The 27,327-nt window shown below is 50.3% G+C and overlaps 1 protein-coding gene across 7 annotated transcripts in view; it reads left to right on the forward strand.

Annotated features, from left to right (window-relative positions):
- The window catches only part of NAV2 (neuron navigator 2), a 746,877-nt gene extending 720,178 nt beyond the window's left edge, over positions 1-26,699 (forward strand). For 6 of the 7 annotated variants that reach the window (XM_068556818.1, XM_068556813.1, XM_068556815.1 and 3 more), the window contains 10 exons: positions 390-490; positions 2,631-2,726; positions 4,402-4,570; positions 7,852-8,087; positions 10,393-10,547; positions 10,766-10,837; positions 12,490-12,686; positions 13,595-13,713; positions 20,116-20,319; positions 23,310-26,699. In XM_068556818.1, the coding sequence (XP_068412919.1) occupies positions 390-490; positions 2,631-2,726; positions 4,402-4,570; positions 7,852-8,087; positions 10,393-10,547; positions 10,766-10,837; positions 12,490-12,686; positions 13,595-13,713; positions 20,116-20,319; positions 23,310-23,435 (1,475 nt within the window). In that variant the 3' untranslated portion in view covers positions 23,436-26,699. Of the gene's footprint in view, positions 1-389; positions 491-2,630; positions 2,727-4,401; positions 4,571-7,851; positions 8,088-10,392; positions 10,548-10,765; positions 10,838-12,489; positions 12,687-13,594; positions 13,714-20,115; positions 20,320-23,309 lie in introns of those variants that run through there. The other variant, XR_011075520.1, reaches the window with a different exon arrangement.
- Positions 26,700-27,327: the final 628 nt, after the last annotated feature.

Below are 27,327 nucleotides of genomic sequence, written 5' to 3' on the forward strand. Positions count from 1 at the left end.
TCCTGCCTTGGGGCTGGATTCCGGCTGGCTCGATAATTAGCGAATGTGATCTAGGCAGATCACACAGGTCTGTGTGTAAGCATTATCGAGGCTGATGCTTTGATTTCTTATCCATGACGCTGCTCTTGCTGTCGTTTTGGTTGAGTCTCCCTCGCACTTCCATTTGGCAAAGGTACATCGTCAGCCCGCTGGCTCCTTGATTGGTCCACTGTTGGTTTCTGTGGTTGCGTTCTCCATTCTGCCCTCTCCCCCCGCCACCCCCCATCCCACTTCCCCTGCACCACGACACCTGGTTTGTCCCGCTGCTGTGCCGACAAGCAGCGGGGGTGTCAGGAAGCCAGCTTTGCTGTCCCCGTGTGCCTAAGGCTGTTGATGTTTTCCATTCGCAGACATGTTGCTGGATGACACTGGTGAATGCCCGGCTCGGAAGGAAGGAGGCAGGCATGTTAAGATAGTTGTCAGCTTTCAGGAGGAAATGAAGTGGAAGGAGGTTAGTTGGATCCCTTACCCTGCTTGGCCTGTCCTTTCCCCAGGTAGAACTACCTAGCATAGTGATTCCATCATCACGCCCCGTCACCTCAGGCTCTGAGGTGATTTGGAAATAGTACTAACGCTTTTCCTAACTAACCCTACTCCCCAGCAGCATTTTGACACCGTGAAAGTGAGCCAACGGCCCCTCCCTGCCTCTCGTGTTTGAAAAGTGTGTAAAGAGTTCTAAAGATGGTCCACACTGCACCACTTTCAAGTATCTAACTAAACGCTAACATCAGTCAGAAACGGCTTTTCTGAATTTAGTATATTCCCAAAGCACTTCAAAGGCAGCTAAGCACATTTAGCACGGAAGGTACAGAAGTAAGCCACCCAGATTCATCCGACCAAGAGCACCTGTTTTAATCCAGTCATCAGAGGCTGCTGACCAAGTAGAAACTGGGAGGTAGAGGTGGTCAAGCCCAGGAGCACACAGGTGGCTAGCAGTGAAGATGGTGGGGCACCCTGACTCACTGAGGCTGGGAATCTGAGTTTTTTGAGTAGTTTCTGTTCTCTTCCAGTGTCTAGAGGTCATACCCCCGTCAGAGACTGTTTTAGGGTGAGGGCAAGGGTTGACAGTCAAAGTTGATTTTTAGTCGTCAGTTAAATCTAAAGGATGCTGAGAATGACCATCTCTCAGATAAGTGGGAAAAGACCTCCTGAGCCCCTCATGTAAGTCCCTTGAGGCTTTTGTTTGCTTGTTATTTCTGAGTATTTTAGCCAACACGCTGTCATAGGCTCTGAGAGCTTGGGAGCCCGCAGTGCCCATCAAAACAAAGCGTCTGCAGCCAGACTTCTCTGCCAGGGGATTCTACTTTGTGGTTGGCTGTCTAGTCTCACTGACGAGGGTAGCCCCAGGATTTTGAGCTGCCAGGGGTCTGAGCATGATCTAGTTTAGAAAGATCCAAAAATAGTTCAGAGCTTAGCTGGTAGAGTGATAGACTATCAAGGGGGAAGTCCATTCTTATAACATTCTGTTAATAAACACAAGTGGTATCTGTGAATGCATTTTATTCTAATGATCATCAACACAAACAGATAGATCTTACATTTTACGGAACTCTGTCACTTTCCAAAATTGTCTTGTTCTGGATCACCACAGCATCCAGATGAGGTTGGCTGCCCAGATTTTATCATCTCCATTTTACAGTTGAGAAGCCCAAGACCCAAGCATCACTTACCTAAGGCTGTAAGGCAAGTGATGGGGCCAGATCATCTCACTTCAAGACTGTTGCTCTTTTCTCTGCTGATTTTGCTTAACCGCCAAATACACCCCTTCCTCTCCCCCCCTCCCTCCACTCTCCTAATTCTATATTCTTATCAGCATGTCAGATATTTTAAAACCAAACAAAATGGAATGTTCTATTAGTTTCCTTTAATCAGTGTGATCAGTTAGCCCCCACTATGCAGAGCCCTGTGGGCAGAGAGGCAAAAGAAGTAGAACAAAGATTATTTTTTGTGAATTTCCTGGAGTTTTACTAGTTTTCTGAATTGGACATGTTTTAACTTTTAATTAGAAGAAAAGAAATCAATACTATTAAAAAACAGAAAAGAAGAAAAGAAAAAATAAAAACATCCTGAAGGAATTTAAGATCGAGCAAGGAGACAAACTTGGTAGACAAATAAGACAAATACCTAAAAATAAACAAGTGCAGAATATATCATCATATAAGTTGTGTACAGAACTGTTGAAGCAATGTGAGCTCTGAGCCTGGTGGGTTGATCATTGAAGGCTTCCTGGAAGAGGTGAGTTGGTAAGCAAGGTTTGGAAAGGGAGAGATGGCAGAAAGGAGAGGGGAGAGCATTCCCCGCAAAGGATGTGTGATCTATACACCATATGAGGTGCACAGTCGGTAGAAGGTTCTAGATTCCAGAGAGGAGATCCTCTCTTCCTAACCCACGGGTTGCTGTTTTAGCAATAGGGGAGGAAAGTGTTTAAGACCATTGCATTCAGTCCAAGTTACATCTGGTGTTAAAACAAATAGGACTTTTCTTCCCCTCTCAAACCATTGGCAGAGTTCTAAGACAATCTGAGTCCTCTGCTAACCTGAGTCAGAAAGGAGCCACCTGTTTTTCACCTGCGGACATTTCCTTGCCCTTAGGATTCCAGACCACACCTCTTCCTCATCGGCTGCATTGGAGTTAGTGGCAAGACGAAGTGGGACGTGCTCGACGGGGTGGTTAGACGGCTATTCAAAGTAAGTGCTTCGTGAAGACAGCTACGGCAGTGCACCCGAGCGGGGGCCTGGGCCTCGGGAGGGAAAGGGCGGTTTGTGGCCCGAACCTGGTCATTCATCGGGCCTGTCCCCTCTCCCACATCCTTATGTTGCTGGGACTTGTCCCCTGGCCCTCAAGGGAACAAAAGGAGGATGGTAAGTATAGGCTGGTAACAGGACCAACTATTCTCGTCTGCCCTTGGCAGTGGTTGGCCAGCCAGGGAGAGGCATTTTCCTGGTCTTGAGCGATTACATGAGCCTCTCACAGTGAACTGCTAATGTCTACATTCTCTTCACCTTAGAATTGCGTCCTGTTGAGTATGTTTTGCAGCATGTGGTCTGGGGCTACGACATCATGTTTCCACCCTTCATTTTGGTAGGGGGATTTGATCCAACTTACCCTGCGTCCCATGCCAACACTTCAGACTCTGTGATTTGTGCTATGCGTGACACTGACTTCTGATCCGTGGCTGGTGTCAAGGCTGTTGGCACAGTTATTTTTCTGTTCATTCTAATCACATCACTGGAGTGGGTGTTTGCCACGGGAGAAATTACTAATGAGCATCTAGGTGAACCCTGACGTACTGGGTGATTTGAAAGAAGCTTTTGGTACATTTTTTTCTATTGACCTGAAGTAGTTCAATACCAGAAGTGTTCATTAATCACATCCCCTGAGTATTAATAATAGCCCACATTTTTTGTGCCAGAGACCACATTGGTCTAGTTGAGTTGGTCTGATATCAAAACCTGACTTTTAACTAGTATACTCTAGTCTCCTAGCATCTAGACTCAGGTGGCTTCACAGAGAGAAAATTCTGTTCTTTGACCCAAGCTCACTTCCCATCTTGACAGACCAGTCTGTAGAAATGAGACGGAGTGAGAGACAGGAATGGCTTAGAGCAGACCAAGCCTGCTGCCCCAGCCGAAATCTTATCTCTGCTGATGGGCAGTTGGGACATCCCTGGATTAGAAAGACCACAGTTGGGGCTGAAAAGAGCCTGTGAGGCGTCACATGTGAGGAAGTGAGACCATTAAAGGTAGAGACTTGTTATCAGGATTCCACCTCAGTCGTATGGCTACCACAGAGCCCATGGACTTCGTTCCAAGTTCACTGACCTAAAACCTTCCGGTCACTCATCTAAGATGGAACACTTTCCAAATTAAACACACGTTTGTTTGTTTAAAACTCTAAGCTGCTCTTTTCTAGCAGCCCGGGGTTTTGTTCCCTTTGTCATTATATGGCCCTTGACCTGAACCAAAAGAAAGGGCTGGTGGAGAGATTTCTTGGCAGAATTACTTTTTCATGCATTTTCCAGCACCATTCACAGGCCCCAATGTCTTTAAGACTTCAGCTGAACTTATAGGAAAAGCAGCTTAACTTTTCCGTGCTTGGTTCATCCAGACTAACTGTTCACCATCTTGTTAGGGTTTCCCACCCTCCCATCACTAACCGAATAAATCTGTACCTTAAGGGGCCTGTGATACGAGGGCATCCTCCCCAGAGAAAGTCAGCTCTTCTGCCCCTCGTTCCACAGCTCGATTTCAACTCAGGCATCAGCTGGGAAAGAGGAGAAGGTGACCGTAAATCACCCAGTGAAGACGTGAGTCTTGGGCAGATTTTTCGCCACACCTTTGACGGGGTCTTTATTTTGTCCAGGAGTACATCATTCACGTCGACCCCGTGAGTCAGCTGGGGCTGAACTCTGATAGTGTCCTCGGCTACAGCATTGGGGACATCAAGCGCAGCAATACCTCCGAGACCCCCGAGCTTCTTCCCTGTGGCTACCTGGTTGGAGAGAACACAACCATCTCTGTGGCCGTCAAAGGTAATCCAGCCCATTGCAGGGGTGGGAGCTTCCAGAACTGTAGGTTTTGTTCTGTGACTTGGCACGGGAACCTGTGGCCATGATTTTGTTTGTGCATGTATATGTGGGTTGTATTTTTTTCCCCATCCACCGCAGTTACTCTTACCTAAGCAAGTTGAATGGTCTTCAGCTTTTTCAGCGACCGTCGGAAACAAATAATTTTAGTTTATTGCTGAAATTACATAACAAAAGGTGCCATTAGCCTTATGACTCTGAGATGATGGAATCTTAATAAGCCTGTTGAAACGGGGCTCCACTGATACCAGTGAGTTACTCTTGCCGCGAGCCTTGGATGCAGTCCCATTCTACAGATGGGGAACCACGATGTGCTGTGGGCCAGAGGGTAGTTGCTCGGAGCACCCTGCGGAAGCAATGAAGCTCCTGCCCACGCACGATGCTGCTCGAGCTTCCAACTGCCTCATCACCTAGAGAGGCTACGCCCGAGGCTAAAGTTCAGTGGAACTTTAGACTCACAAAGTATTTTTTGGGAAAAAAAAAAGTTTCATGGCCAAATAAGTCCGGCATCGTTATTCCCATACGGGTTCTCTAAAGCCTCTGTCCTTTAATGTCCTGACTCTTGCTGTTAAAAAAGCTGTGTGATCCAGTCTGACACAAATGCATTTGACTGCAAAACCCCTTTTTCCTATATTTTATGAACCACTTAAAGAAGAGATTGCTAAACACTGTCCGAAGCTCAGCCTTCACGGTATCTTATTTCTTCCCTGGAAGGCATTAATCTTGACTGTAGTTTTGGGGTTGTTTGATGCAAGCTTTGTTTCCTAACTGGGAGGTTTTCTAAAAGCACCCCAACATTCCTCATCAGCAGGAATGAAGATCTTGCCCCCCTGGTGACCAGTAGCATGTTCCTGTTGGAGCCTCACACATAGCCTCATCTTGTTGGCATTCCATAATTGTGGCCTTGGGCTGCAAGTGACAGAAACCTACTCAAAACTAGCTTTAGCCAAAAGGAAGCATACAGGCTCAGGTACCTGGAAGATCCAGGGATAGGCTTCAGGCGCAGCTGGATCCAGGTGCTCCAGCAGTGCCATCAGGATCAGGCCTACCTTGGCTTTGCTTATATTTTGAGCTTTCTGCACATAGCAGATGAATGGCCCAGATTCATCCTTCTAGCTTAGGAACCTAGAAGAAAGAGAATGTCTTTCTGGACAAGTGTGACAGGAAATTCTTAGGGGTGATTCTGGCCCACCATGGGTCCAATGCTCATCACCAAATCAGTCGTTGTGACCAGGGAGAGGCTTTGGCCCAGGCTGGTCACAAGCCCACCCCTTTGGTGGGTGAAGGTGCTGGGTCAGCCCTGCTTGGACCGGCTGGAATGAACTCCTTGCAAGAAAGAAGAGTCCCACTACAAGGGGAAGGAGGGGAGGGCTGCCAGGCACACTTTGACAACAGCTGTCCACTCCAAGAACCCTTTAGGGAAAGCCTGATACACCATGACTTTAAACTGCGTTTCATCCACGCTGGCGAGCAGGTGAGCGCTGCAAGCACTGAAGGGTAAAAGGAGTGACCCGTTGCTGAGACCAGAGCAAACCTCTGTAGGAACAGCGACAGGATTCTCTGCTTCCCGAACAGGCCACCTCACCACGGAGCCTAGCTGGTGCTGCTCTCAGCACATCACGTTGTTTTAGCATCTCTAGGGATCAGCTCGGGTTTGTTTTTAAGCGATACCTGACTCTTCTGTTTTCCTGTGGTGCTTGACACTTATGCCTTCAAGGTGCTGAAAACCACTCAAGGGGCTTCCCTGGTGGCGCAGTGGTTGAGAGTCTGCCTGCCGATGCAGGGGACATGGGTTCGAGCCCTGGTCTGGGAGGGTCCCACATGCCGCGGAGCAACTAGGCCTCTGAGCCACAACTACTGAGCCTGCGCGTCTGGAGCCTGTGCTCCGCAACAAGAGAGGCCACGATAGTGAGAGGCCCGCGCACCGCGATGAAGAGTGGCCCCCGCTTGCCGCAACTGGAGAAAGCCCTCGCACAGAAACGAAGACCCAACACAGCCATAAATAAATAAATAATTTAAAAAAAAAAAAAAAAACACTCAAGGATTTGAGCTGAAAGAGATCAGTGAGCTGCAGATGATTCACTTCAGTGGCACCGGGGCAGGGGCTGTGGCTTTGTGTGCTCTGAAGTGAGTTCGTCTGCAAAGTAGTCACTGCCATGGGGTTTTTTGACAAGAGACTGAGACAGCAACGTAGATGCAAAGAGAGGGGTTTCAGTGTGTTTTAATCCCTGCCCCATGTTTGTTATTAAGTTTAGACAGGAGACCCTATCCTCCCTATTTTTTTAATCAAACTTTGAGCCCATGTAGGCTCTATTGAGACCAATTCTAGGGAAGTCTTAGGCCTGTACCCAGAAGATCTCATTTGGGATCCTTCATCAGGATGATTCTAGAACAGTCACTGTGCTATCTTTGGTTGGGGAAGATTGGAAACAATTGTATAGATGCGTTAGGGGGGTCTGTTTGGAGTGAATTAATTATGTGGATGGAAGATGCTACTGTAAAACAGAATAAGTGCTTTTCAGTTTATTTTTTGCCTACATATAGTGGTTTCTTGAGGTGCTTTTTTAATAGAATTGCCTTAGGTTCTGGATAAGTAACCTTGGCTGGATCCTCTCTTGGGAATGATATGAAGAAAACAGCTCTTGTAAAGCCAACAGCCCTGAGTAATGACGTTGTCCCAGGCGGGGGTGTGGGGGGGGGAGATGTTTCCTCTTGTTGTTGGAGAGGCTCAGCCTAGGTCTGCCAGTGTTCACATCCCCAAATCAAATGGTCCCACCTTGCGTTTTTCCTCATTTTAACCATAAAGTGTTGATACCTTCATGGTGTATCTGAGTGTGGACAGCAGCGGCACCTGGCGTGAAGGAAATAACAGGGTGAAGAGGCAGTCCCAGGGTCTGGGTGGACACGGGAGATGCACGTTTGGTTTGAGCCAACACCACCGGTAATGGTAAATCCAGAAAGACAAGTAGGGCTCAGAGTCTTATGAATTCTGCGGAGGATGGATGAGGACTGAGGGGCCAGATGTTAAAGGTGAATCTGTGTGTGGGTGGCAGTCAGCCAAGCCAGGAGCCAGAGCACATGGTGCTGGTGAAGGGAGCCTGCGGTGTCCCTGGGTGGGTGGGGCCGCCCAGGAAAGGGATAGCCTTGCGTTTTGGCAGTCCCAGGTGGGCAGGTACAGAGAGCCACCCTCTCTGCAGGGCTGCGAACACTTCCTCTCTCAAACACAGGGCTCGCGGAAAACAGCCTGGACTCGCTGGTGTTCGAGTCCCTGATCCCCAAGCCCATCCTGCAGCGCTACGTCTCCCTGCTGGTGGAGCACCGGCGGATCATCCTCTCTGGGCCCAGCGGCACTGGGAAGACCTACCTGGCCAACCGGCTGTCAGAGTACTTGGTGCTCCGGGAGGGACGGGAGCTGACAGACGGGGTCATCGCCACCTTCAATGTGGACCACAAGTCCAGCAAGGTGAGAAGGTCGTTCAGAGGCTGCTGCTTAGTCCTTTAAGAACTGGTGATGCCACCACCCCCGTGATGGCAAAGCAGCGTTTCTTACAATGCTCACCTCTGATGGTTATAAAAGCCTGGGGAAGGAGGTCAGAATGGAACTAGCAGAAAGGAAGGCTTTGACCCAGAACGTCCCAGCAAGAAGTTCCGTGTGTAAGTCGATGTAGTTCATTTCTTACTTCCCCGCTGTGAGTTGGGCACGATGCTCAGTGCTGGTAGTTCTTTAAGGTCAACCCAGATGCTTCCACTTCAGTTTACCAAAAATTCATCACGAGCCTACCAGGTTCTCTTGTTTTTCCAGAACAAAACCTTCTTTTGTGGAACAACAGTAATAAGAACAACAGCTCACATGTGCAGACTGCTTACCCTGGGAGCAGGAAACTGAACGCCCCACAGCAGGAACTTCGAGGAAGTAGTTGTCACAATCCCATTTTACAGATGAGGAAACTGAGGCTCGAGGCAGATGACCATGTACCTAAAGCCACTCAGATAGCACTGAGCAGTAGACCGGAGCTCAAGTCGATGTCTTAGACCCCAGAGCCAGCAAATAGGCTTGATCCTGCCTCACAGGGAGCAGTGGAAACGTTCGGACAGCCTGACCTAGTCCCAGCCTAGGGTTATGAGGTGTTTTCTCAAACTTGTTCATTATCCATGCAGTGGTTGTTGATGGGTGATTCACTCTGGCCAAGGGGGCCAGGAAGTCAAAGGTGAATTGGAAGTGACTCTTTCACCTTAAGAATCACCTGGCATCCTTGAAGATGCAGCTCCCAGACCTCATTCCCAGATGATCTGTTTCAGTAGGTTGTGTGGGGCTGGGAATTTGCACCACAAGTTCTCCAAGTGACGTGGACACAGGGACAGGACTACGGGAAGTGGTCAGAGCCCCTGTACCAAGATCCTCTGTGAATAAGCTCAGGAAAGGCGCCCTCTCCCGGGACCAGGGAGAGAAGGATCCTAGGCACGTGGCTGGAGGTCGAGCCAGGCTTGAATTCAGCCCCCACTCACTCCCCTTGGCCAGGCACCCTTGTACAGAGCACAGCTCCCCAACTGTACCCTGCAAGCCTGCATAAGGAAGAGAGGGCTCCAAGCCTCAGGATCCCTGGCCTTGTCAGGTGCCGGAGGCCAAGAACCCACAGTGGAGAGGAGCTAAAAGGAAAAATAACTAGTAACTTTAAAAATTGGGCTGCTTCTATTGCTAAAAGCCGCATTTTGACTTAAAAGGGAGGCGTGTGTGTGTGTAGGAAGCAGAGGAGGTGTGACCCCCCGAGCATCCAGGCCAGCGTGCAGGACAGTGGCATGGGGAGGCGCCCACACCGAGCCCAGATCCAGCCCTGCTGCCGACCCTCTGTGCCATCTCAGGCTGCTCACCTGACTGAGGGATGCCTCAGCTTCCTCATCTGTAACATGGAGACAGTCATAGTGCCCACCCCAGAGGGTTAAATTGTGGGGCACAGAAGTTCATATGTGTGAGGTCCCAGAGCCGTGCCTGGCGCAAGGTCACTCCATCCTCATGGTGATGATAATACCATCAGGAAGTTGTTCTGGGTTCACTGGCTGGCCCTTAGCTCACCGTTTGGCCTTTCCCCATCGCATGTTCTTTTTTCTCTTCCTTTTCTGATGCGCCCCTTGCCCCAGCCGTGCTGAGCTGTGTTCTAGTGCCAGCTCCAAACAGTGCCCTGCCCATTCTTCACAGTTAAGGCCAAAGGTTCCCCTTTCACCCAGACCTTCCAAGGCCCCCCATGCGTGGAGACCACCCCCCCTGCACCATTCACTGCCTGTCTGCCCTAGCACTCGTCAGCAGGACATATGTGTGTTTGGGGGAAAGGGGGTCCTTTGCTGTGCTGATTTATCAAGGGCTTCTGTGTAGATGGCTCTCAGGCAATGCTGTGGATGTACGGAGGGTGTATGAGGCACTTGCCCTCAGGAGCTTCCTGGGAGGTTGGCAGAGTAAGAAATAGTAGCGCTTCTAGAGAGTGCTGGAGCAGGTGCAGCACCATGCCTGGGCACCCCCATGGTGCCTGCTCTTGCCCAGGTTTTCTGTTGCCTAGTGAATTCCAGAAGCCAGGGCCCAGGCCTTCCTCACCACTCCCCCGCCCGCACGCCCTGCGTCCAGACAGACGCGCTGTAGCGGGCAGGCACTCAGCACCGTTACCGCGAGGCCTCAGGAAGGACCCCGATGCCGGTACCGGCCCGGGGCGGGAGAAGGCGCCGAGTACGTGCGTCTTCCTGGGGGCGTTCACCCACTCATTCCTGCCCGGCCTCCGCAGGAACTGCGCCAGTACCTGTCCAACCTCGCCGACCAGTGCGCCAGCGAGAACAACGCTGTGGACATGCCCCTGGTCATCATCCTGGACAACCTGCATCACGTCAGCTCCCTGGGCGAGATCTTCAACGGGCTGCTCAACTGCAAGGACCACAAATGGTAAAGGCAGCTCTGGACCTCGTGGCCCCTGGGAGAGACGTGTGCTACAGGGGGTAGGAGCGCTGCACGCACGTGGCAGGGAGGGGCTGGGGCGGGGGATAGGGGTGGGGTCGCATGGCGGGAGGGGCAGCAGCCAGCAGCCATCTACCTAGGCCCTTAGATGACCCGGGACGCTGCGACACCTTCTCCAGCTCTCTTATCCTTCATTTCCCCCGCAGCCCTTATATAATTGGCACAATGAACCAGGCTACCTCTTCTACCCCCAACCTGCAGCTTCATCATAACTTCAGGTAAGGAGTCATTTTTTGAGTACGTGCTATATGCCGGGAACTGAGCATTTTTCCCCGCTTCACTCATTTGATTCTCACAAAAGCCTCAAGTCGTTAAATTTATCATTCTCAGTTTACAAGTGGGGAGAATTAAGTGGTTTGTGTGAGGTCACACAGCCAGTCGATGGCAGGGCTGACTTGCACCCAGATCTCTTTGATGCTAAGTCCTGGGACAGCAGTGCCCCGGGGGCAGCTCTGGGCAGGGACTGTCGTCACGCAACGCTGCACGTCACCAGTGGCACGTCCGTCTGTCCCAAGCGGACATGAGCAGTGAAAGCTCCTGCTTATGAATGTCTTCATGGAGCAGAGTCTGTGGCCTTCGAGCTCCAGCTGCTGTGAGCCCTCTGCCCCAGGCCCGTACCGAGCTACCCCACTGCTGGGGTGTGGGACTTCTGCCATGCTAGGTTGTGTGGCCTCTCGCCTTGCCGTTGCGAAATGCCCTTCGCCCAGTCCTGACACTCAGCTAGCTGACTCCGTATACTCCTCCCCTGCCTGGGGCCTTAGGTGAGGATGAACAGCCATCTCCAGGGGTGAGACCCCCCCCCCCCGCCCCGGCTCATTTTCATGGCCATTCTGCTGACATCCTTGTTGAAAGTAGACCTGAACTGCAGTTATCAGAGAAATACCAGCTCCGCCAGGTCACTGAGATCATGGGTCACCTCTGCATCCAGGCTGTCCCAGTCTTATCCATGCTTTCTCTTGAACGTCCCTCAAGACCTTTCTGTTCCTGCTTTCCCCGTCACTGCCACATCATCTCCCAACACACTGTTGCAGTCATTTTCTAATCAGTATGCCTGCCTGCCCCTTGGCCCCCCTGCAGGCCATCCTCTGTGCCAATGGCAACCGGAGTGAACATTCTAGAATTCAAATCTGACTGTAAATCCTCATGCAAGAAGTCCTTCAATGGCTCCCCATTGCCTCCAGAATGAAATCCAGGCCCCTTAGGTTAGCAGGTCAAGTCTAAACTCTGGTTACATTGAACCTCAGGCAGTTTCCCCAAACACCCCACACTGCTGCTCATGCCTTTGCAGATGCTGCAGTATGCTCTCCACCCCACTGCCGCCCCGACCCCTGCTCCTGCCTTGCCTCATGTGGCTGCTCCGTTCATCTCCTTTGGTCTCAGCTCAGATGTCCCCTCCTCTGAGGAGCCTTCCTTGATTCCCCAGGTTTCATCATCTCTCGTTCCTCTTATCTGCCTCCTCCGCTAGACTGTGAGCTCCTGGGGAACAGGGACTGTGTCTGAGTCATTGTTACAGCCCCACAGCCCAGCACGGAACCCGTCACAAGCACAAGGGGCAGTTAGCTCAGTGGTCAGAGCTCAGCCTCTGGAGCTGGACTGTCTTGGTTCTAATCTTAGCTCTTCTGTTGACTAGCTGTTTGATCTTGAACAAGTTACATAACCTGTCTGTGCCTCAGAATTTCTACCTGTAAAACGGGTGGCGATCATATCTATGGCACAGGGTTGCTGTGAGGAGTTGTGAATTGATATATGTGCAGTGTTCAGAAGAGTCCAGTTTGAGTATTAACATATGCACCTTCCAGCTCTAGTGAGCTTTGATTCGTGAGGTTGGCCATAGTCTTTGTCATGGAAAAGTGTTCCTGACTTCTTCCAGGTGGGTGCTTTGTGCCAACCACACGGAGCCCGTGAAGGGTTTCCTGGGCCGGTTCCTGAGGCGGAAGCTCATGGAGACGGAGATCGGTGGGCGGGTACGGAACATGGAGCTGGTAAAAATCATCGACTGGATTCCCAAGGTCTGGCATCACCTCAACCGCTTCCTGGAGGCTCACAGCTCCTCGGACGTCACCATAGGTGGGGAGGGGAGGCCGGGTGGGTGCCGACAGGCGGGCTGGCAGGGGAGGGAAGTGCTGCTCCTGGGGCCCTGGCCTCCTCGGATGGCTGTCCCTGGGCCCTGGTAGCTGGGTGCTGCACTGGCCACATGGATAGAGAAGGGGACAGAAGGACAGGCACAGCCTAGACAGACCCCGGGCTGTCTCTGCCCTTCTCTCCTGCCCAGAGCTCTGGGGCTGATGAGCAGCAGAGACAAGTGTCCAGCCCCAGGCTGGTGCAGAAACTGGGGGCTCAGTGAGGGGCCCCCACCCCGAGGCTCCCCCAGGTGGAAACCACCCTGTGGGATTGGCTTTGCTTTATAAATAAAATAATGTTATCGACATTCCTAAAGCTTAAGCTTCAGAGAAAAAAAAAAAGATCACTGGTCATTCCACCATCCTGATGTAATCATTGTAATTTGAGCTTATTTTTTCTGTCCTTGTCCGTACATGTTTCATGTAGTTGCAGTCATAGTGTACATACAGTATGTTCTTTTTATTTTCACTTCAAATTGTCTCATGAGCATTCTGTATTGCTCTGCAAAATAATTACTCTGCGAAATAATCAAATGTGGGTGCACCGTCACTTCCTTAACTGTTTCTGTTCTCTCGGACATCTACTGTGCTTCCATTTGCAAAGGTTAGGACTAATACTATCTCAGTGAACATCTTTCTGCATAAAGCCTTGCCTCCCTTTGCGGTGATTCCCGAGAGGAGCCCGGTGCCAGGGTGGGGTTAGGGAGCCCAAGCCTCCTGCTCTGTGCCCACCACGTGGCAGTTGGTATTTCCGCTCTCGCTCAGAAAATGCAGGGTCCCTCCTGTGAGGGGTGCCCGGGCTGGCTTCTCCTGCCCCCCCCGTTTCAGTCTGACTGAGTTCCCTGTGGTCCCCAGGCCCCCGGCTCTTCCTGTCGTGCCCCATCGACGTGGATGGTTCCAGGGTGTGGTTCACCGACCTGTGGAACTACTCAATCATCCCCTATCTCCTGGAAGCCGTCAGAGAAGGACTCCAGGTAAGAAGCACACTGCCCACTGACCTCCTCAAAGTTCGAGGGACTGTTCTAGTGACCAGAGGGGTTGTCTTTATCTCCCTCTTCAGAAATCTGACTGACGTGAGGTGACAAGCCCTCACCTGTGAAGCCATCCGTCTAGCGCAGTGTAAGACACACTGGGCTGCAGATCCTGGCTCTGCCACTGTTAGCTGTGTGACCCTAAGCAAGTCATCCAGCCTCTCTCTGCCACAGTGCCCTCATCGATGGAAGAGAGAACGATAGTACCGTGCCACAAAGAGTTATTGCCAGGGTTCAGTGACGTCATGGCCATCAAGTGCTCAGCCTAGTGAGTGCACAAGAACTGGACTATGTCACTTCACAGTTTGCAAAGCATCTGCTGTTTGGTTCAAGCTCTGCATTTGTCCTGGGGTTAGGCAGAGATTTTTTGGTTTTATCCCCATTTTTTAAGAGAAAATTATGGCTCAGAGTGAATAAGTGACTTGTCCAAGGTGAGGAAGTGGAACTTGAAGAATCTGGGATTTGAAGAACCAGGCCTCAGGTTCTTGGCCCTAAGCCCCATGGCACTCGCTGCCTGACGCCAGGACCCCTCACAGGTGACCCTGGGCCCACGTGGCTGCCCATCCCTCCTGCCCTGCTGCAGCTGGAAAGCCCAAATCCTTCACTTCTCACTCAACCCAGGGGCTAATGATAGGAGCTTAGCAGTAAATTGGAGATTGTAACAGTTTTACTGTTGAGTCTGGAGGTGGCCTGAGAAGGTTGTCGGCTTTCACGACCACTCTGAGTAATTAGCAGGCATCACGCACGGCTGAATAGTCCAGGAACCAGCTTGACAGCGTGTTTCTGAGGGCTGTGTTTCCTCAGTACCGGACAGTGGGAGACACATGATGCTGGTGGAGGACCCGGGGCGGGGGGGTGTGCACACCCACATGCATGTGTGTGACGGTACACGTAGGGATTGCACACCCACATGCACGTGTGTGATGGCACACCTTAATGGCTTCCGTCAGGGTTTGTCATTTGTGTACGTTTAGCTGAGCCTGGCGAATGTTCAGCTGCTTTGTATCTGTAACATGCAGCAGCACTGAGGGTCTTCGGAGACATTCAGGACAACCAGGGCTTGAAAAGGAAGATGGTGCGTCTCTGGTCACTGGTATTTCATTGAACTGGAGCGTGTAGGCTGCGTGTTCAAGCCACCGTGTTCAAATATAAGTGATTGTGAAGGCAGAGAGTAGCAAGAAATTCGGCAATCCCTTGACCGGCCTTAGTTTCCAGTGTGTGAAGATCATTAATTGATGGCAGCATTTTTTTTTAATTATAATTGACATACAGTATATTAGTTTCAGGCATACAACATAGTGATTTGATATTTTTATACATTACGGAATTACACTATGGTAAGTCTAGTTACCATCTGTCACCGTACAGAGTTATTACTATATAATTGACTATATTCCCTATGCTGTACATTACATCCCCATGACTTATTTATTTCACAGCTGGAAGTTTGTACCTCTTAATGCCCTTCAGCTATTTCTCCCATTGATGGCAGCATTTCTATTTTGTCGAATGTGGCTTTTGAAAGAAAATCTGAAAGATTTCAGATCTGTGCAGTTGACTCTCTTTAGGTAGATAAATTCACTGTGTAAAGTAGCCATAATTTAGTCTTTACTCAAATGGATTTGTTAGGGCCACAAACCCAAACAGCCACCCGGTCACTCCTGTTTTCTTGGGATGCCCCGCCTGCTGGATTCTTGGAGTCTGTTTCGTTCCAGAAGCCTCTCTCTCTTCCCATCAGGGGCTTCCGGGGACTGCAGTAGAAACCCGCGCTGCTCAACAGAAGCCACAGGAATTGCGGGGGAGGAAGGGGCATTGTTTCCTTCTATTTCTGCCTCGCCTCTCACTTCTCCCCTTTGCTTCTTTGCCCAAATACGTCTCCTGGTGCGGGACAGGAGTGACCTAAAGTGTGCTTGGAAAAAGTCGTGGGCGCTGTTGAATAAAGGCTTCCTGCCCAAGGAAGCACCAACCAGGAGGGGTAGGCTTTGCTCTAGCCTCCAGCTACACATCAGAGGCCCCTCGTTGGTCCTCGCTAAGGATGGACAGTGCTAAGGCCCTGCTCCTTGGACCTCAGCTGGAAAGAAGACCTTGTGGGCATGGCTATGAAAGTGGGGTCTGATCTTCCCTGCCCGTCCTGGAGAGGTTGCTGAGGGACTTGATCTTCAAGGGTCTCTTTCCCACCAAGAGCAAGGAGGCTGTAGGTGAAAGGACTTGGGGGTGGCTGTGGAACAGCCCGTTTAGGACAAGGAACAGAAACATGCCACCGTCTCAGGAGACTCACCAGTTCACTGTGAGGCAAGAAAAGTCATCACTTCCCTGTGCTGTTGAGGTCTTTTGAAGGACCGTCTTTCAAGAACATGGAAACAACCAGGGGAGGCAGCCAGAGTTAGCACTGTACCAAGTTGCTCAAAAGTGAGCCCTCCTGCCCCAAACCTGTGACTTCATCCCATTCTGCAGCCTGGGAGACCCCATGAAATCTGCGGATTCATGAGGAACCCTGGAGTGTCCTTCATGTCTCTAGTTTTGAAGGAAAGTTTGATGACATTTATTGAGAGGCTGCTACCTGCCAGGCACTGTGCCAGGGGCCTGACAGGCATGATTCCATTTAGTTCTCAGCGCCCAGTATGCACCTTACAGACGAGGAAACCAAGGCTCACAGGAGTTTTTGACCCTTCCCCAGTTCACTAGGGGGGGTGTGGATGAGCCAGCGTCGTAGCCTGTAGCTGACGCCTCGGTTACTTCCGTGATTTTCAGGCTGTCCTGAGACCCCTGTTACTGCACCCAGACCCCTCAGGTGGCTCAGGGAACCAAGTATTGTGTTTCACAGCATCATGTTCTACATAAGGTTTCATTTGACAAAAAGACTCTTCTATTCAAAAAAAAAAAGGTTTAAAATTCCTCACTCTCCTTCGTGTTACCTTGAGTCCCGAGCTCACTGTGTGCTGGGCGCTGTGCAGGCCATTTACTCCGCCCTGACCCTGCGAGGAGTGCTGTGGCCATGAGGCTGTGGTTCAAAGCAGGTAAGCCCTTGGCCAAGGTCATAAGCTAAGAAGAGGTGGAGTCCCCAGATTGGGCTCTGGCGGGGCCGCCGGTGGTGGCTGGCAGCACAGAGACCCTGCTGCCGTCAGGTCTCACCAGGGGCTTCCAGTCAGCACCCCCAACAGGCACAGCCTTGCCTGGAGGAGATGTGGCATCGCCCCCTAGTGGGTACCAGGTGTCATTGCAAGTTTTGGCTCCTGAGTCTTTTCCCAGTAGAGTGTGTGTGTGTGTGTGTGTGCGCGCGCGCAACTGCTTGTAGGCTCTTCCAGAATGTGTACCTTGATGCCTTCACGTGTGATAAACATGTGCATCCCACAGAGTCAGAAGGTGCCCAGTGCCCAAGTTTTCAGTTTCCAGTGTCTTGGCTCCCTCTTCCTGACCCAGTGGGCATACTAGGCTCCTCCCTGCCTTGCGGAAAGTGAATGTCCTGTCTGTCTGTCTGTCTGTACCACTGTCTGCTGTTTCCCAGAGCTGCCTCAGGGCTCTGCAGTGGGACCAAGGAGGGTTACGATACATCCTTTGCTTGCCACGGTACTTACCCAGCCATTCATCACCTGGACTTAGACATGTCCAGCGGCAAGTGGGGAGGCTTGTAAGAATATTCTCTGTTCTTGCAGACGACGTTAGATGTGTCCAGGTGTGCATTTGTCTTATGACTTAGTCTTCAGCCCTATTCCCCTTTGGAATTTTCATTGTAAACACTTGCCAAAGTGTCTAAAGCCTGCAGAGTCACTCAAAAGACCCCTCTCTCCCTGGTGGAAAGGGGAGAGGGGAGCCATTGATCAGATGACCCAACTTGCTCTGAGACTCTGGGCAAACCTCCCACTGCTAAGCCTCGGGTTTCCCGTCTGTAATCTGAAAAGTGTGGACTAGAAGAGTTTTTTCAGGCTGGCTCTGTGGAGCCCCAAAGTTCCTCAGACTACTCATAGTAGGGTCAGGGGAACAGAGCAAAAATTTAAAAGCCACGGGGCCAGACCCTCTAGGAACTTGATGAGCTCGGAATTCTAGGCTCTGTTGTTCTGCAGCCCTGAGCATCTTCTCTTCCAGGCTGGAGGATGGAGACAGAAGCAGTAGCTGCCAGAAACGACGTTTGGTTCAGCCTCACACATGTGAAATCTGGCTTGGGAAAGTCAGCTGAGTGCTGTAGGGAAAGCCCTTGGAGGGAGAAGCTTCTACAAGTTGCAGGAATGTTTCTTATGTGCAACAGGCTTTTTCAGTTCTAAATATCCCCAAGCGCTTTGTGTTCCCTTCCTCCCTGACTCATACCCATGTGCACACGAACCTTCACATGATCCCTTCCTGCTCGGACCGTGAGTCGCCTTTCCAAGGTCAGACTGAGCTCTCAGGCCTGGGAGTCACCGCTGCCCCAGGTTAAGGAAGGTTTCGCAGTAGACAGGGCTGGAGCACTAGACAGGAAGGGCGCTGGTGTCTGAAAGCGCTGAGCTCATAGAAGGCTGTGTATCTTGAGTGGAGGAGGAGGCGGCCATGGAGGAAGGGAGGTGGGCGGGCCTGTCTGCAGTGTGGGCAGGGCAGGTGCTTCCCTGAGACAATCGGAGGGGGCTTAGGCAATCATGAGACAGCAAGCCCAGCCCAGGTGACGTGTCCTCATCGGGTAGACAGCCTGGCCTGCATCTCCCTGCTCCGGTTTTGGCTGAGTCATGTGGCTCCTGCCGATACCGAGTGGTTCAGAGTGGAGTCTGTCAGGAGGGGTGGAAGAAGGGAAAGGCCCAGACAAGGATGCCAGGGTCCTGGGTTCGAATCCAGCTCTGCTCCGAAACCTTTCACAACTGGCTCTTCTCTTTAAGCCATAAGTTCTCCATCCGGTAGATGAGGCGGCTGGGACCCCAGTTCCTTCCAGCTGAGGCAGCCTGTGACCTGGGAAAGACGTGATTTTATCAGTCAGAGCTCAGCTCTCTTGTACTGTCAGCCTTCTCTCCCCACATCCCCCTCCCTCCCCTCTCAACTGTAAGAGTTCTGGGAGGACAGAGGGAGCAGGCAGACGGACAGACAGGCTGCAGTCCAGATGTAATTCCACTCTAGAGTCCCCCCTGCAGCCGTTGTGGTTCAGGGGGCTTTGGTCTTTGTACCCCTGTGATGCCCTACAGAGGGGGTGCCCTTCCAGAGCCACAGGTGGCACTCTCGTGGGTGGGCACGTCCTGTCCCGGCTGTGAGCCAGTCCTGCCACACCTGCTCAGACTTAAGTGGTCCACGGACCTGGGCAGACTTGGATTCCAGTTCTGCCTTCTCTTGTCCCTGGGCCTGGCTCCTTGTCTGGGAAACTTGGGTAGTGATGCTTCCTCTTGGAATCACATGGTGGTTAAACAAGATATTTGTCAAGTGCTTCTCGTAATCCCTGGCACACAGTGAGCTGTAAGGTGTGGCGGCAGGGGTGGTGTTAAAGAGGAAAGATACAGAGAAGGCACCCAGCTACATGAGATGCAGAGCCTCGCCTTGGGAAGTGGTGCAGCCTAGGTTTTTGTTCTTTGAAGAGTGTATGTATTTCTTGAAACTGCCAGAAGAAGTCACTAAAATCATTGTATTATTCGGTATTTCAGGCTTAAGGAAAGGAGCTTGGAGGCATGGTACTGGTCTTACAAAATTATGTGATAATTCCGCTTTAAGAGCAAATTAGTTGTTTTGGGCAATTTTGAAAAATACATGAGGGAGGAGAAGCAGTTACAATTCCAGTACCCACATGGAACCCCTTTAACAATTTGCTGTTCTGAAAGTGACCAGCGCCTCTACACGGGGGCTCTGAGAGTCAGACTCACTTTAAGAAATGGGGTTTTATCGAGCCAGAGCCATTGGTGACCTCTGCCTGGGCTGCTGATACCCAACACCCCATCTGTGTGCCGTGGAGGAGGGAGGGTACTCAGTGGGATGACAGCACCTCTTTCCAGCTCCACATTCAGTGACATCATGTTGGTAATTGATTGGCCATGGTGGGAGTATTCATATCATGGAAATTGGCAAACACTTCAAATCAGAGGGTTGTTTTTCAAGTTGGATCAGCAAGGCTTAGAGTTTAGGGCGACACAGTGAGTCAGTGGCAGAGCTGAGATGTGAACCCAGGTCAGGCTGACTCCAAAGCCAGTGCTTTTACTCCCTAGGTCATGCTGCCTTTGGTCTTAGTACATCAAGGTGTCCGTGCCTTGGATGATTTCCTTAGGATTTCCTCTGGAAGTGGAATTACTCCATCAAGGGAAGCATAATGCTGGGCTTGGAGAGTTTTTCAGAAAGTTGCAAAACCAGGCCTGCAGAAGAGGTCTCGGCCCACTTCCTAACTGTTCCTTCTTTGTCTGTTTCCAGCTGTATGGAAGGCGGGCCCCCTGGGAGGACCCCGCCAAGTGGGTGATGGACACCTATCCTTGGGCAGCCAGCCCCCAGCAGCACGAGTGGCCTCCCCTCCTGCAGCTCCGCCCCGAGGATGTCGGCTTTGACGGCTACTCCATGCCTCGGGAGGGGTCAACCAGCAAGCAGATGCCCCCCAGCGATGCTGACGGAGACCCGCTGGTGAGTTCTCGGCTTCCAGAGCGGCTCGGCATTCACTGAGCACTTACTGTGTATTGGGCCTCATGCCAGGCGCACCGGAAATTTGGAAGTGACTGAGCCCCAGCCTTGCTTTGGAAGGCTAGACCTATCCCAAGATTTGGGACATTTTTGCCAATATTTTCTTCCTTGTTTTTAGTTTTTCACTCTTGTCTTTAACCCCTCTGAAATTTTTCAGATAAAAGTTCAAGAATTTGATTTTTCTCCCTAAATGTCCCTACACCACTCTTCGCCCTCTGGTTTGAGTGCCAGCTTTATCATGTCTTGCCCAGTAGCCCAAGCCAAATGGTCAGGAGCTTAGGCAGGGAGAGGTTTGAGGGCGGGAGGGACTCATGGAGGAGAGGGCAAGGGGGCCTGAATGCGGGTCCCCTGGCCAGTGACATGAGTTAAGCCTTTAACGTTGCCTGAGCACCTTTACTCCACTGATGATAAAGCAGTAAAGGCCCTTTAAGAAGAACCTGGGTCAGAGATCATACCACTACAATTCTAGAACTCTCTGCCAAGGTAAGACCCATACATAGGCATACTGCGAAATTAGACCTAATAAATCAAAAGCCCTATTAAAAGAAGGTTGAGGGCTTCCCTGGTGGCGCAGTGGTTGAGAATCTGCCTGCTAATGCAGGGGACACGGGTTCGCGCCCTGGTCTGGGAGGATCCCTCATGCCACGGAGCAACTAGGCCCGTGAGCCACAACTACTGAGCCTGCTCGTCTGGAGCCTGTGCTCTGCAACAGGAGAGGCCACGATAGTGAGAGGCCCGCGCACCGCGATGAAGAGTGGCCCCCGCTTGCCACAACTAGAGGAAGCCCTAGCACAGAAACGAAGATCCAACATAGCAATCAATCAATCAATCAATAAATCTTTAAAAAAAAAAAAAAAAAAAGAAAGTTGAAGCACATATACCAGAACCTCCCATGGTTAAATGACCATTATCATGCTATAAATTTACCCGTGAGCTCTCTTGGCAACTAAGGCAAAAGGAAAAACACTGCAAAGAATATTGCTTGCATTACCTAATGAAAGAACATATTCATAAGAGATGCGGCAGGATTAAAAGACAGTTGACTTGCTGTTCTATCCCTAGTGACTAACTGATTTGCTAGATAAAAAATAATAATAATAGGTGCTTTGGGGTTGTCTGCCACCCCTGACAGGCGGGATGCAGCTGTGGTCCTATTGAGACATTTTAAACGGGAATTTTATTTTAAATGGATTTATGGCTTGTATTACTAAGCACAACCTAATCTGCAGTGTTTACCACAGTGGTTTTCCAGAGGAAAGGATCAACCTGTAAAAGGCCATTTCTAACGTTAGCCGTTACTAAAAGCCAAAGTCATGGAACTATTTTTGGGGGTTCAAGCTCATGAACTCTAACTTATGTAAAAATAGAATTTAGGATATCTAGAGGAAAGAATGGCCAGCTCAGCCCTGGACATTCTTTTCTTAATCAGGGATATTTGTGTCACTGACTAAACACAGAAGGTATTTAGGTAAGACCCGGGGTTCTCCGAATAGTTACACAGAATCGTCCTTCCAACCTCAGGCTCCCAGAAGTCAGCTATGCCGGCCCAGCTACCTCTACTTACCAAGTTAGATACTGGTGTTTCCCCCAAGTCCTATTCTCTCTGCCCAGGACCACAGGTGTCTGCTATGATAGCCCTCTTGTTAACTGATCTCTCACTCTCCTGAGACTGAGGCCTCCAGGAGGGCAGGACTGTCTTGTTTTTATTCCAGACCATATACTATGGGTACACAGGGAGTGTTTGATGAGTGAATGAATAATCCTGGCTGCGAAGGATTTTTCCTTGTACTTCCGCTCCACCCCTTCCCGGTTGCAGCCATGCAGATGGACACCATCTGGTGGTGCTTCTGTGGTTGGCCCACCCAGGCCCACTCTGCTAGGCATCCTGAGGGGCAGCCAGCCAGGGGGGGCAGCTGGATTTCACGCCCAGCTGCACCAAGTCTGAAGATAGCTCAGAGAGACCCTATCTTCCTACTTTTGCTAGATAAAATATAAAATACATACACACACAGTTTATAGTTGTAAATAAAATTAAAGTATTGGTAGTTTTCAGTTCCCCATCTCCCCTTGAACACAAATGACCAGTAGACTGTAGACCAGGGAAGACGTAAGAACACTGTCTTTAAACTCTTAAGAGAAATGATGGTGATGATGATAGTAGATTTATCACATTTATTCAACAGTTACTATGTGCCAGGCCCTATGCTAAGGGTTGAATACACATCATGTCATTTAATTCCCTACTTCAGCCCTATGGGATGGGTACTGCCGTTTTCTCTATTGTATGGATAAGGAACTGGTGGCTCAGATACATTAAATAATTGCCCAAAGGTTTCTGAATTGGAATCCAGGCCTCTCTGTGTTCCGAGGCTCTGCTTTACTGATGCTGTCCTCCGCCTCCCCATGGAGGCCTTGACAGGAGCTGGAGCCCAGGTGACTCCAGGCTGCCCTCTGGCCAGAGCCAGGACTACAGATGGGCTCGATGCTCATCGAAGGGGGAACCCTGTGCCTCGAGGACAGTGGTGCTGGGGCGCTTGGCTGGCATCTCACCCAGGCTGAGGGCTATATTTGAGTAAGGTGCCCCTCCTAAGTAAAAAATATATATACATTATCTTTTAGAGAATTTTGTATTTTCAGTGATCTGCATGTATTAATCCACACCGTAACGTTGTAGGGCAGGTATAATTATTCACATGTGACCAGTGAAGAAACTGAGGTGTAGCAGTTAAGTCACTGGCCCAAGGTCATGCAGCTAGTAAGTGGTGGAGCCGAGACTTGAACCCTGGAAGCCTGGCCAAGGGCCCGTGCTCTCGTCCACTGCGGGCCACAGTCCCCAGGGTGAGTCTAGAGGAGGTGGCGTGAGCTTTGGAGAGGCCAGGCGTGGGCGGCTGACCGGACCGGAAGCCACGTCGCAGTCTCCGCTCTTTCCCCAGATGAACATGCTGATGAGGCTGCAGGAAGCAGCCAACTACTCCAGCCCCCAGAGCTATGACAGCGACTCCAACAGCAACAGCCATCACGACGACATCCTGGACTCGTCCCTGGAGTCGACTCTGTGACGGCCGGGCCACGGAGCCTGCCCTCCTGCCCTCCACCTCCCTCCCCTGCACCACCCTGAGGACGCCCTCCTGAGCCAGCCCCCGGCCTCGGCGTGAGTGCCGCGCGAAGACCCGGACCCACCTCGTCCTCCAGCCTTGACCTGGGTGCAGGCGCCCCGGGCCAGCCGCCTCGGGACCGCTTCCTTCACAGGGAGAACTGCACCATCTTCTGTGTCAATTATTGTTTTGCCTTGTTGCTGTGACCTTCCTAAGACACTGAAAGATACTTCTCGGGAAAGGACCATCACCGTTGAAATGAAAAGAGTTTTAAAAAAAAAAGCCAACCCACTTGAAGCTCTGAAACCAAACAGCATCCTGCCCTCAGCGGCCCAGAGACAGAAGAGATGAGAGCAGAGCTGAAAACGGAGACAGCAGGGCTTCCTCCGCACACAGACCCTGCAGCTCCAACCCTGCCGCCGCCCTTCCACCACACCGGCCACAGAGAGATCCGATGCCAGCTGGGGCCCTTGCTTTGGTCACACTCAACAAACTGCAGAGCCGCATCACAGGAAAAACTTAGGAAAAACAAATCGTGCTTTCTCTTTGGTTTGTTTCTTAAATGGTGCTCTCCTTACCCGAGAGGTATTTTGCCTGTTCCAGTTCACCCCCGCCTTTCAGACCCATCAGCCTCTGGTTCATCCATAAGTGAGAGTGAGGCCGAGCGGATGTGGCTGTAAACGCAGAGCTGCATGTGTCTGTTTCCTTCTCGTACAGAAATGAATCAGGTCTTACTCCTGCTAACACTGTGTACAGTGAGAATTGGTCTACCTTGGCGAACCGATCACCCCTTTGACAATGAGGTTGAGTTTCTCCCTTTCTGACTCTGTTGATTTTGAAGACTTCTTTCCCCCCTCCTTCCCCTCGTGGTGAGAATCCATCCTTTGGTGAACGTGAGAACCGCAGGAGTTGGCTTTTGGTTCGGTCCTGCTGAGTTCTGGTTTTCAGTTGTCCCTCCTCACAGTTCTGCACACTCGCTGCCTCCTGCTGGGGCCGGGGTCGCTGTGCCCTTGACAGTGGACCAGGACCCCGTCCTCAGCGCGTGGGTGAGCGGGACCTTGCCTTTCCTCCTCGTCCTCGAGGCTGCAGGACACACGTCGACACCTCCAGCATGCCAGCCCCGACCTCAGGTGGGGTGTGAGGTCACCTCGCAAAACACTTGCACTTTCCCCAGAACCAACGTGACGTCACACAAGTCAACAGGTGGAGGCAGCTGCTCCCTTCCAGAAGCTCTAGCCTCCGGCGGACGAGCCTTGCCTGACCTCTTCGGTGCTGACCTTCCCAAAGCGATGCCTTAACTGGTTTTGTACTCACCGTGTTCATTGATGAGTGTCGTGCCTGCCTGGGGTCTATTTTTCTGTTTTCCCCATCAGAGCAAACAGGGCTAACAAGTCACCTACTCACTAGGAGAACTCAAGCTAATGTGACTTTTCTCATCCAAAAGACTCATTCGTGTGGATGCGTGACTGTGGGAAAAAGAAAAAGGAAAAAAAAAAAAAAAAAAGATTTTTTTTTTTTTTTTTTTTTTTAAGGTTCTTATCAGTCTCCAGCTAACGCCCTGACTAGACAACGATCTGTCTTGTGCAGGAAAAGGCAAAAGTTCCTACCATGTTACATGACATTGTTGAGCCATGCTCTGCTCGTATGTGTCTTCAACATACCGGTATTGACCGGTGGTCAATCTTTGAGTCATTTGTTTCTGTTTTATTTTTATCGGACCCCCATGGGGGGAGTCTCTGTTAATGATCAGGGTTTTTACTCCATTTTTTTTACATTTCTATTTCCAAAGGTCCCTCTCTCAACATCTTTTATTTTCTTACCACAAGAGCGTGACCTGAAACCAGTCACATTACATTGGATGACACCATTTGCTTCCTCTTTGAAAGGAAAAGGGGAATGTGTCCCTCCAGCAGGTGAATGGAAAACCTCTCAGCGTGCTCTTTTCTTTAATCTCAGTAAACTCAGACTCTATTCTGCTAAGCCTTCCTTAGTCATCTGGGTGTGTGAGTGTGTCTTGTTCTGTTTTGTTTTTCATAAAATGTTTAAAGCATGTATTTAGCCTGTGACCTCAGGGGTCAGTCACACCCTGAGCCTTCTGGTAAACCTGAAGAATGGTCCTTCTCAATTTATCTCCCAGCAATGACCTTACACGCTCATACTGTGAATTTGGGAGGAGGTGCAATGGACTTCTCCTCATGGGCAGTTTTCCTGGTCACCTTGTGAGTAGACACCTGCCAATATCCTTCGAAACTTTTTTTTTTTTTTTTTACAGCACCCTCTTTTCTCTTTCTTTTCTCCCCAGTCCCACAGACTTCCCTTCCACCGGGTCCAGGCTCAGCGCCGAGACCTCTGTCCCTGGTGCTGCCTGACAAGTGAAACGGTGGTTTCAAGGAGTGTAGCCTTGTACGAGTCACAACTCGGGGTCTTTCCTACAGTTTCCGGAAGCAGGGTTGTCTGATATGCACATTTCTTACTTTGGTCCTGTTTTGCTTTTGTGTCACTCACCTTTGACAAAGTGACTTTGTGCTCATTTAGGGCTCTGTCCGAAATGCTTCCATTTTGCCTTTTTCTACAGTTAGGCTAATTTTGAAAATGTATGAAATTCTATGCAACATTTGTGTTGAGTTACCAATGGAAGCCAAAAGTTTTCTTTCCAAACTGCCAAGAATTTTACAGGCCATAAGTGAGATGGGAATTCCCTTTAGTTTAAGGTGGTGGGTGGGCAGGGGGGGACACGGAACGAGACTTGCCTAGACCTTTGTTGTATCTTGGGGACATATTTTATTGTTGATGCTTAAACTTCAAAATTCTGTGTATTCGAATTTGATAATGGCGAATCTACTTCAAAAGGAAAAAATAATCCAACTTTGTGGATACGAAATGGAAGGTTTGCTGTTTTGATCTAGTTATTTCCAGTGGAGCAGTTTATGAAATATGTTCTATAAGATGTACATTTTTTCATTGTAACATAGAAATTGTAAATAATTGATTAAAGTGCTGCATTTTGATGAATTTTTTCTAGCCATTTTTAAAGAGAAAACTAGGAATTGAGTATTTTGTGTACGGTATGTTTCCGTCCTCCCTCCCCGTCCGCCGTCCCTCCCTATTTAATTTTCATTTGTCATGAGGTTTTTGGATTTGCCAGTGATCTGCCGGAGATCATGCCCCACATCATAGAGAATAAAGCTGATGATTGTACCAGTCTTAAATTATTCATGATTCAATAAAATTGATGCTTATTTATTCAGATTAGTGGTTTGGCTTTTCTGTGCTAGAGAACGTCCTCAACGGAGTTCAGCTTCATGCCAGGAGGAAGTCATTCTTATTTGGATGCAGGAAACACAGCGAGAGCCCCTCAAAATCTGCAAACCCATCTTTGCTGCTGTGTCATTGACATCCTACCTTTTCTCAGTTCCTCGCCTCAGTTATTGCCTGTGTGGAGCTTCTTAGCAATGCAGGACTTTGTGCTCCTCCCAAACTTTGAGTCACTGGGGATCTTGTGGAAATGCAAATTCTGACTCAGTAGGTCCAGGGTGGGACCTGCGATTCTCAATTTCTAAGAAGCTCCTGGGTGAGGCCAACACTCTAGGTCCTAGACCACACTTTGAGGCAAGCTCTATCTATCAGTATCCAGCCACGCCCCCCCCCCCCCCACCCCGCAGTCGACCCCTTGGCACAGGAAAGATTTTTTTTTTATGTATTGAGTACCTACTAATTGCCAGATGCTTTCCCCAGTGCTCCAATATAATCTACAAAATGACCCAGAGGAGGTAAATATTCTTACTCCTGTTTTACAAGTGAGAGGAAAAACGAAGACAAGAAATCAGGCTCAAAGAAAACAACTTGCCAAGGATCC

Source organism: Eschrichtius robustus, chromosome 11 (genome assembly GCF_028021215.1).
Source record: "Eschrichtius robustus isolate mEscRob2 chromosome 11, mEscRob2.pri, whole genome shotgun sequence".
NCBI lineage: Eukaryota > Metazoa > Chordata > Mammalia > Artiodactyla > Eschrichtiidae > Eschrichtius > Eschrichtius robustus.